Source organism: Symphodus melops (genome assembly GCF_947650265.1).
Source record: "Symphodus melops genome assembly, chromosome: 10".
NCBI classification, from domain to species: Eukaryota; Metazoa; Chordata; class Actinopteri; order Labriformes; family Labridae; genus Symphodus; species Symphodus melops.
Window position 1 is genome coordinate 2,321,752 of NC_136700.1, and position 10,594 is coordinate 2,332,345.

At 44.8% G+C, this 10,594-nt stretch overlaps 2 protein-coding genes across 3 annotated transcripts; one reads left to right on the plus strand and one right to left on the minus strand.

Annotated features, from left to right (window-relative positions):
* Window positions 1-5,241: 5,241 nt before the first annotated feature.
* On the minus strand, window positions 5,242-7,628 carry irf2bp1 (interferon regulatory factor 2 binding protein 1). Of its 2 annotated transcripts, none has more exons than XM_079353644.1 (3): window positions 6,300-7,628; window positions 5,692-6,052; window positions 5,242-5,378 (listed from the first exon to the last, which is right to left on the minus strand). In XM_079353644.1, exons 1-2 carry the CDS (start codon window positions 7,337-7,339, stop codon window positions 5,731-5,733), a joined length of 1,362 nt encoding a protein of 453 aa, XP_079209770.1. In that variant the 5' UTR covers window positions 7,340-7,628; the 3' UTR covers window positions 5,242-5,378; window positions 5,692-5,730. The 2 variants fall into 2 exon arrangements, with proteins under 2 accessions (XP_079209770.1, XP_079209771.1); XM_079353645.1 differs by having other exon boundaries at window positions 5,300-5,378; window positions 5,688-6,052.
* A 98-nt stretch (window positions 7,629-7,726) lies between these two features.
* On the plus strand, window positions 7,727-10,196 carry polr1g (RNA polymerase I subunit G). Its single transcript, XM_079353648.1, has 3 exons — window positions 7,727-7,938; window positions 8,466-8,610; window positions 8,932-10,196. The coding sequence occupies exons 1-3, from the start codon at window positions 7,854-7,856 to the stop codon at window positions 9,737-9,739; spliced, it is 1,038 nt and encodes a 345-aa protein (XP_079209774.1). The 5' UTR covers window positions 7,727-7,853; the 3' UTR covers window positions 9,740-10,196.
* Window positions 10,197-10,594: the final 398 nt, after the last annotated feature.

Sequence of the window (10,594 nt, forward strand, 5' to 3'; positions counted from 1 at the left end):
ACGTAAAGGAAGCAGTAACTTAGATCAGCCTCAGTTCGTACATCAATTATGCGTAAACGAAGGTTTGTTGAATTTGTTGTGATGCATTTAACCTGAATTCTATTCTGTTTAATTTCTCTTATTTATTTTTTTAGGTCTTCTTGATTTTCATGCGCGCAGTCTGTGCGTAAATTTGGATCAGCTGGATTTGAGAGGCCTTCTCGGTGAACTATTAAAGGTATTTTCATGTGTTCTCTTTAGAGGCCTTCTTGACCCACCAGCACACCGACATACAATAAATAATGTAAGCCTGGTGTAATGCATAGGGCCGGACTGCTGTATTGAGGAATACACATCTGCCCATGGGTGCAGACGGAGGCCTGTGAATGTCAATGCCTCTGCTAATGGTCCCTCAATGGACATGTAATTGATGCGCAGGCGGGAGGTCGACGGGATTAGACTGCGAGAAAAGATCCGAAGAATCAGAAATAACAGGAAGAACATGGAGAACAGACCCAGCAGACAGAGAAGAGGAGCTGTGGTGTCAGACAGACCCAGGTCGCTTTGAAAAGCTCCAGAAAGGAAACATGAAATCTGAAAATAGTGACATGTAGGACAGATGTCTGACCTCTGAGTTCCCTTTATTCATCTTCTTTGTATCGGTGATTAATCTCCTTTAATAGCTGCTGATTGGTTTACTAGCGCCAAACGATCTGTGCGTAATAACTCATTTACTGCCCAGATATTGGAGGTGTGCAGGTCCCAGTCAGCTGTGCTCTCCGCAGACTGTCTCCCCCTGTGAAGACATTCAATGATGGGCTGTTTGGAAAAAGCTGTCAGGTCGATTAGCACGCGGGATGATCTCACACCTCGGTGTGTGTAATGATGTAATTAAGCCTTCATCTGCACGCTGCTGATCCAGTCTGAGATCAGACAAGGATGCAAACTCTGACCTCTGCACAAGTTTGATCCTATAAGAACAAAAAATCAACCAAATATGAGACATTCTTCGGGTGTTGGGATGATGTTGGAACCTGTGGAGAAAGATGAAATGGTGTGATGTTTATCTTAAGCATGAGGATATACAGGACTTCATCACATCTAAAGTTGAGCTGACGTCACCTCCAAAGGTTTTTGGAGAATTGACACGAACAAAGTGTCACATGAAAGGAAAATTAGTAACTGATCCGGATGTGGATTCATGTGGAATTTTTCTTTTTACTTTTTATATAGTTGTAATTTTGCTGCATTCAAGTGCCATGGGAAATCTGACATACTGTCTGTAAAGCACGGTTTAACCTTTTTCCTCTGGAGATAGAAGAAGCTCTACATGTGATTCTTACTTTGTTCTCATCATTCTCTTATTTTGAGTTAATCTCGGGTTGATAGTCTGTTATATTGTTTATAATTATACACAGATGGAGGCTTTGTTTGGATAGATATTCGTTGGGCAGACTTGCTGAGGGATGAACTCTTCACTGTCTGTCTCAGGCTTCAATCTGCCTCCATAATAAACTGTTGTATGTTATGTTGTCAGCTGTAATTGTCCTGTAACGTCCCCATTTCTTCCTAACTAACGTGTAGCCACATCCTCTCGCTGTGGGCCCGTTTCTCATGCCAATGGGCCTCCGCCGTCCATTAACACCTCTATAATTGCTTTAACAATAGCTGTAATGAGCTCACACTAATGGAGGAAACGACACATCGGCCTGCCAGCAGCCGGGAGGGGGGGCATTATCTTCCCCCCCCCCCCATCACCCAATTCTTCCTCTTTATATGAACCCTTTACCCGAGGCTCGTGTTGATGCACGCGCTTTTCATTTCAGGGGAACTGATGAAAGACATCTTGTAAAAACATGACGTACTCTGTGTGTGTGTGTGTGTGTGTGTGTGTGTGTGTGTGTGTGTGTGTGTGTGTGTGTGTGTGTGTGTGTGCGTGTGTGCATCCCTTTTCATGAGAACTTCAGAGGCCGTGATATTAACCTACATCTGAGAATACACACTCGCTCTCTTGTATTGAGGTCAGCAGAGTGAGAGCGCCACCCCGCGGCCTCCTGTGTTTCCAGGTAAACCCGGATACTGAATGTAAAGTTCACATCTCGCTCTCTCAGAACATGTTCATAAATGTTTGGCCCAAGCATCGATTTTTTTCCCCTTCTGTGAACTGTTTATGTGTGAACGTGTGGATCATTAAGATCATTTACAGATGATCTGCTCCAAGAGAACTTTGATCATAAGCACATTCATCGGTGTTTACACTTTTATTGATTCATCACTCTCTGTCCTACAGTCAAGGTCTAATAATCACAGTGAGCACTCGTGGACCTAGAAGGAGACATTAGTTTGTTTCTTTGATTTTCACATCATTATTCAGAAGAACCTGGATGTGGATCAATCTCCTCATTCAATCTGATAAAGATCCATGTGCACATCTTTTCTTCTTTTTTTTTGTTTTTAGAACTTTTACTTTCCAGGTCCGGGAACCTACTTTGCCGTTTTCATTAAATCACTTCATTAACAAACAGTAACATAATAATCTCCTCATAGCTTCGTACTCGGTGTGTAAAGGTTCACATATCCTCTCTAAAGCCCCAGGAAAACAATAATGGTCGTAAAAATAAACATAAACCCTCAGTCTTTTAACACGCAGCCTTTAAATTTATATTTCAGATGAACTGAATCAAATGTCTGAAGTACCTCTGTCTTTTTGTCCGATGTGTTGCTTTGAATTTCCCTCGGGATCAATAAAGTATCTATCTTTTGTAAAATGTGATAATATAACAAGCGTCCTAGTGAAGAGGATCTTTCACACGTGTGAATCTCTGTGGGTGAAGTCAAGAAGGACACGAACACTTGACGCGTTTCCATCCCATTTTATTCCTGGTTTCTATTTTGTACACAAAGCTGCAATAAAACCGATAAATCTAAAAAGTGGACACATGAATGAGAGAATGGAGAGCGAAGGGATGCAGGGAGAGAGAGAGAGAGAGAGAGAGAGAGAGAGAGAGAGAGAGAGAGTCTCAAACAATGAACAGACTTAAGGAAAGCTTCAGATTAAAGCGCCTGAAGGGAAAACGGGTTAATCATTGACTGGACAATAAAAAAACAGTCTTTGCACTCCGACTTCCCCCTGAGGTTCCCAGACAAACAAGCAGGCGGTAAACATTTGAAAAAGGCACTTTAACAAGGGATTGCATGATGTATCAGTGCATATATATTCAACTCTAATTCCACGTGTCCAACAGACCTGATCTGTGTGAGATGTTCTTCATATAGACTCGTATAATACGGAACATCCCAGAAGTACAGTAGACCACATGGGTCTGTTACCTGGAACTGTTTGATGAAGAGAACCAGCTTCCACCTGGTCAACACAAACACATATATCTTCTTTTTTTATATATATATTTTTATAAAACATTGACATCCACAAACATCAGTCGGGCATTAAGCTACCTTTGGTTGGTCTGTGCTTCTGTACTGAGCAGTACAAACTGCACGTAAAGGGAGAATCCACACACAGACGTATTCCTCACTGTTTCTGTTGGACTCTTTGTTTATTTTAAGTCCAGTCTGTAAAATATGAGTCCACCGTTACGTCTCCTTCCTTCACTTTTATGTTTTTAAAATGTCTGCCCCTCCTCTTTGTCCTCGTGTCTCCATCATTACCTTCACACGCGTGTGTTTGTGCGCGCAGACTCTGACGTGTTCACGGTCTCTTTCCCTGCCGCTCACTCTTCGTGGACTTGTTCAATGTTAAGAATCACTCGAGATGATTTCCGAACATGTACACGCTCCACTCGAGTGTTTCCTGCAGAGAAACTCGTCTTGTGTTTGGGGGGAAATCGACAGAGGTGAACGCTTTCAGGACGAACGAACGAACGAGGAAGATTTGTGCCTGGAGGTGGATTCTCCCTTTAGAAAACAAAGGGTTAAAGAAATGATACACACACGCTTGGATGACTTATTCCAAATAGTTGCATATACTATGACCAAGGATTGCACATACGTACTATAATAGATCTATAGAGCATATACTATGGAACATTCTAGTATAAAATATAGTCCTCGGCCTGTCAGAGATTCCTCTACATTCGTGGAAAGCCGAGGCTGAGCCGAGTGTCTCTGAATGTTTTCTCTTCTCTGAGTCAAAGCCAGCTTTATCTAAAGTTTACCAACTAAAGCAAACACAGACGTACAGAGAAAAGTCTCTCCTGGCGTTCTGTCAACATGTTGGGTTTTTTTATTTTTTATTTTTAGTTCACATCGTGTTCGAACGATGTGTCTCAAAGTTACATCTGATAGAGGGCTCGGACACGTCGCTAACAAAGAACAGATGGTTTGTAAGTGGCGTTATAGTTACACTCGTTCACGTCCATGTCAGTCGTAAATATGAAAGGGATTTTGTACAAGCACAGGAACTTAATTTAAACCAAGCACTGGCAGGGGAAATGGCGTTTAGTTCGAAGCAGCAGCAGCTTGATCAGAGTCAGAGCAGCCTGGATTTAAAGATGTCCGACCTGGAAAACAAGCGTTGCTCCTGTTTTCAAGCTTTCTAAATGTGTCTTGATATTTTTTTTTCTTGTGCTTTCAGTGACAAACACTGGACTGTGGTTACTTTCAGACTGTTGAGAAGAGTCAGGTCTGCTAATCAATCTTTATTTGTATCGCGTCAATTCATAACAGGTGTTATCGAGACACTTTACAAAAAGCAGGTAAAGGACCTTACTGTTTGTCTAATGAGCTCCCGTTAGCAGCCGTGCTAGCTTTCCTTAGAAAAACTCCAATCTATTACACGTGAACACACTGGTAGCCATGTGGAGAGATTTGAGTGGCACTAGTGGTTTCTTAAGGTGCATATTCAAGATGCTGTGTGACATATTTGATTAGTGTAAGTACAGCATCTTTCAAACTGTTGTGATGGGGAAATCTTTGTTTTTGAAAAAGCTGAGTAGCAGTCATGTAAATGTGTGAAACTCTTTAAAGTCCAGCTGCACGTCGTGTTTTCTCTTGTTGGCTCTACTCAGACAGTAAAGTGGTAAAGCGAGGGAGAACTCTTCTGCAGAAAGTAGTCACAGTTCAGACGTTTGTTAACGTTTGACACATCTCTGCTCGTTGCTGCAGCACAAGAGGAAATGTTTTTCTGAATACAGTCGTCACATTCTCATCACAAATCAATCAAATAAACGTTTTGCAGAGTCATGAAACCAATAGACTCAAGTGTGTGAAGGCAGTCTTTGAGTCGGACGTGTGGGGAGGTCGGACTATGCGATTCAGATCGGGTGATGTGAGTAAAAAGACCTGGAGCGTTTGTGAGCGTGTGCAGCACGTTGTAGCTTCTCTTCTGGATCTCTGAAGTCTCTGAGTGCAGACGTCTCCTCCGGATGTGTAGCACGACTCTGTCATGACAGAAGAAACAAACAAACACTAAATACACCCACTCATCTGGAATAACATCACATCGATGTCACACAGATCTAGGAGATGTACTCCGCCTTATGAGTGAATATTTTCATTTATTTTAAAGCTACACGTCATCCCTCCTGCCTCTCATATTTATCTTTTGTTTCTCTGCTCATGTTTCTGAACTTCAAATACATCTCAAGGCAGAATCTGTAGGAATAGAAAAGGCTACTCTATTTGATTCATCACTTGAAGACTGGCTAAATTAACCTGTAAAAAAACCGATGCATCAGACGAATGTTGACCTGCCTGTTGCTGTGTTGGGTCCTGGTTTCCATTAAATCCTCATCACGTCTCTCTTTCTTTCTTGACAGTGACATCTCCACTTCCAGCTCCACTTGCAGGTCCGTTCCCTGCCCCGGATGCAGACGGCCCTGCAGCTCCAGGACCGGGTCCGGGTGCGTTCCCGGCTCCAGAAGCAGCCGCAGCAGCAGCTGGTGCGGCTGCTGCCCCGCCTGTACCCAGTATGGTGGAGACCTCACCCTGCATGAAGGCCCAGGGAGGACTGTTGGGAGAGTTATCCAACGGACAGCGCTCCCCACTGGGGCAGTACACCTCCCCATCACCCCGCCGGCTCTGGATGTAGACTCTGGTGCAGGGGAAACAGAACCTACAGATGGGAACGTAAGAGAAAAAAGCTTGTTACAACTTTTAGTAATATGTCATTTAAAGCTTTTATTTCCAGAGCTCAAAGGGCTTGTTTTGATTACCAACTATTTTAAAAACAAAGCCTGAACACATTTTTATTTATTAAACAGCAACATCTTTGTATTTTGTCTAAACGGACGTTCAACCTTCAGCAGTTTGTTTCAAGCTTCTTTATTCAATACTGTGTCTTTAGGAAGACAAACACAAACCTGTGTCCTGGCATTGATGGACATTGAACGAAGTGCGTGTCCTCCAGTCTCTCATGACACAAGGTGCAGGACAGAGTGTTTCCGGTTGAATGGGCGTTGCCGGCCGATGCAGACCCCAGTTCAGAGGCACCACTGTGGGGTAATGCTGCAGCAGTGGTTGCTGCCTCTGCAGAGGTGCTGGATCCCAGAGGCTCCCCTCCAGACCTCGAGGTGAGGGGGCGTGGTTGCCTGGCTGGAGACGAGGCAGGCTTGGGGCTCGTCTGGCTAACACCTCCAGCCATGGATGAGGACGAAGAAGAAGGCAGACCTGAGCTCTTGCTGCTGCTGCTTCCTGCCCCAGACGTGTGGACCTGTGAGTGTGACAATATCTTGGGCTGGTTCTGGGACGAACTGAGCTCTCTCTCCAGCTCCGGAGTGATAAAGGGGGCTATCCCCATTCCTATGCCCAACTGTCTGCGGCTCATCTCGGCCAGCACGGGGGCAGGAAAGATCATCGGGCTACTCATGGGGGCTGTCCGGGCAGTCAGACCCGCAGGCATGCCTGTAAGAAGACCATGAGGAATCCCTGCAATACTTTGAGTCACTAGACTAGGAGGGATGGCAGCTCCAAGCATGGGTCTTCGGCTGCCGCTGGGACTCTGGCGGTTCACTTCTGGAGGCGGCTGGCCGTCCCGGTGAAGCCCGTTGGGGGGCACGCGTATAGCCGACCCGGTACTTTCTCCTCTTACCCCCCTTTCGAAGCGCTCCGAGTGTGGTGGTGGCGGTGGTCTTCCTCCGTCCGCAGCCGCGTCCCCTCTGCCAGATGTACCGTGTTTATTAGGGGAAGGACCGGGCGACCTGACGTTACCGTCCTGCATCCCATGCGTCCGTTTCAGCTGTCGGGCGCTCGCGATCAGGAACTCGATCTGATTAGCTCCCTCGTAGTTCACGCAGCCGCGGCAGACCACCTCGCTGAAGTCCCACACCACAGTCCACGGCATCTTCGGCAGGTCGCACAGGTAGCACCACTGGCGCCTGGAGGAGGAGGACGGGGACGACATGTCTCTGACAAAACAAGCCAGCTAACAGATCAGCTAGCGTGCTAACGTGCTAGCAGGGTTAACCTATTTATCCTCGACAGGTGCACGCCCTCTTTCGCCGACGACTTTCCCGCTCAACGGACTTCAAACTGCTTCAGAATAAAGTTAAACATTCTTAATTTATTAAATAAATTCAAACTCTTGAGTAATTTTCGTTATTTTCTTCCTATATTTGTTTTGTTTGCCCACTTCGGCCTGCTCTTGGCGGCTGTTGTCAACTGCTTCCCCCCGACAGACGTTGGAAGGTTACGTAATCTGTCGGAGTGCATTATGGGAGTTGGAGTTTTCTAACGAGGTTTTTCGACTGCGATGTCGCATTCTGAAACTACAACGGAAAAAAGTGACACGGAAGTGAAGTTAACCATAGGTCGTAGTTCACGTGGTGTCAACACATGTGGGTCCTCCGTAGCCATGTGTTTGAGGTAGAAAAAACGTTTCATTTAAGCTGTGAGGGTTATTTTTAAAACGTTTAAAAATGCCGCGAGACGTTTCATCTTCGTCAAGTGAAGATGAAGAGGAGTCTTCGACAACAAAGTGTCCTGCAAAAAAACACGTTAACGGTAAGTTCAGGCTCATTAGTTGAACAACGCTCATGCTGTTTGGTTGCTGTTCCAGGACAGCTTCATGGAGGATATTTTTTTGGGAGAAAAATAATGCATAACAGATAGGAACAAGAGACTGCGCGGAATTAAGCCTCAGAGCTTCATGTCTCATATTGTTATTGTTGGACTATGTGAAAACAAGCCAAAGTGTCTAAAAGAGTCTAAAAGTGTAAATTTAATCAGCCATTTTAAGACTTAAACTAATGCCCTATGTACTTTAAAGTCTCCGCTGTATATATGTATATATGTATGTTTCAGCATTATGCAAAGGACAGAAAATGTGAAATATTTCAAAGGTCATTAAAACGTGTTGTAAAAGTAATCTGATCAGCAGGGAATGATTCTGAGGTTGCATGCGAGATGATATCAAAACGTTTAGACTACAAAAAGTGAGCACAGAGCTTTTTGTCTTATGTCTGTTCTTCTGTCATGCTCTTTGTGGATGTCGTTGCTGATTGATGACGACTTGCTGTTTGTTTCCACAGATAAGAAGACCACCAGGTACCAGTGTCCTGCTGACTTTGTGTCTTTCTGCGACAAGCCCTGCAGCAGCACGCTGACACAGAGCCTGAAGAACAACAAGAATGAGCTGTGGCTCATAAAAGCTCCTGCAAACTTTAATCCACAAAGGTTGGTTACTCTTTCTCTGTTTGTGTGTGTTAAAAATGTTTATGATGAGAGGGTTCAGTGCTAAAACAGACAATTTGACTAACACATGGTCAGTTTTTTAGCGAAAGTGATGGCATGTGATCTTATCGTTTTGCAGGTATGTAGTTTAGCTTTAAAGCATTTCTGAAGCACATTCACATCTCCATATGGAAGCTCTCGATTTTCAGTATCAATCTCATAAAACAGACGATGTTTGGTGTAAACTTGTGAATCCAAGTCAAGTCATTCCCAGGATCCTTTATTGGGATGTTGCCTCACCTCGTCTCTCATCTTTTCATCCAGTTTCAGCGGCATCAAGGTGCCGCTCTCAGGTCTTCACACCCTGAAGGTTCCTGGAGCTGCAGGTGGAGCTCAGACTGGGAGCAGCCAGCAGATCTACAGCGTCCTGGCGTCACCACACGGAGTCTCCGACCTCTGCCTGCTCACCAGCGACGAGCAGGCGTCAGACAACCTTGTTTTTGGCCCGGCTTTCTCCGGCATGCTGAATGTGTGCGAGAGCTACGGAGACAACCGTGCAAACCAGTCCCCTCAGGTCATCCCGGCCACTCCTGCACCCTCTATTCCACCGGGGCTCAAACAGAGGTTCCACCCCTTCGGCAGTAAGACCCCCACACTAACCTGTGTGGCAGAGAGCGAGGCAGACGGAGCTGCCTTCGGACCCTCGTCCGCAACTCTCCGCCCTGTAGTGTTTAAACGGCTGACAGAGGATACATGGCAAGAAGAACACGGCCAGGATGAAGGGAGGAAGAAGAAGAAGAAAAAGAAAGATAAGATGGAGAAGAAAATAAAGACAGAGCGGGTAGACGAGGACATGGAGGTGAAGGAGGAGCCCATGGCTGAAACTCAGGAGGAGGCGACGACGATGGATGTCCCGATCGAGGACGGTGAAGTGGTGGGTGAGAAAAGGAAGAAGAAGAAGAAAAAGAAGGACAGGGAGCGAGAGGAAGTGGAGGAGGGCGTGGAGCCCAGTGTGAGGGTGAAGGTGGAAGAAGTGAAAATTGAACCGATAGACGCTTTGTACGGAAATGTAGCGGAGGAGTCGGGAAAGAAGAAGAAAAAGAAGAAGAAAAGCAGAACTGATGATGACTAGTCTGTCGTCCCTTTAGTATTCACTGTTTAGTTTTGTCCTTCTGAACTCATACTCTTCTAATAAACTCCAGACCAGCTGATGGATTGTACAACGTGAACTCACTTTGGCAGCACGTCACATTCTGAAACACAAACGCATCCAAATTCAAATCAAAAGAGACGAGAAAATGAAGAGAAATTATCCCGTTGTGCTGAAGGCTAACCTTCCTGAAGCGTCTGCACACTTCCTGCCAGTATCCATGAAGTGAACGCTGATCACATCCAAATGTTGTGTTCCTTTTTTTGTGTACATTTTTTGCAATTTTAAGCCGCTACATGTCAGCAGGTTCAGAAAACCGTGAAGAGAGACGAACGATTCGTCTTGAAGTTGTCTTTTATTAATCAGAGTCATGTGTTGGAGAAATGAGCGTGTGCAGCAAACCACAGGTCATTAAAATAAACTCCAAAAGTGAAAAATGTGTTTATGTCCTGCAGTTCGTCCCGCAAAGCCTAACATTTTCCTCTCATGCTTTATTAGAGCAGAGATTTCACCCCTAAGGAATGATGTGACTCCGACTGCAGGTTTGAAACTGTGCAGCAAAAAACACAATAAGCAAATGTCACACTTTTTTTTTATGGAGCATTTAAAGGGAAAAGTTAATATTAAACTCAAGGGTCTGTTCTCTGGAAAGACCTTAAACACATAAAAACACTTCATTCATTTGGTGCAATGTGAGCGTTGTGTTCAGCATCAAACCTTCTGATAGCAGCCAACAATGCATCATAACGGATTGTTTTATCATTGCTGAGATTTAAAGAGTTAAATCTGAAGTGAGCGTGTCATTAAATATTAAAATGATCAAACTTTCTGTTCAGT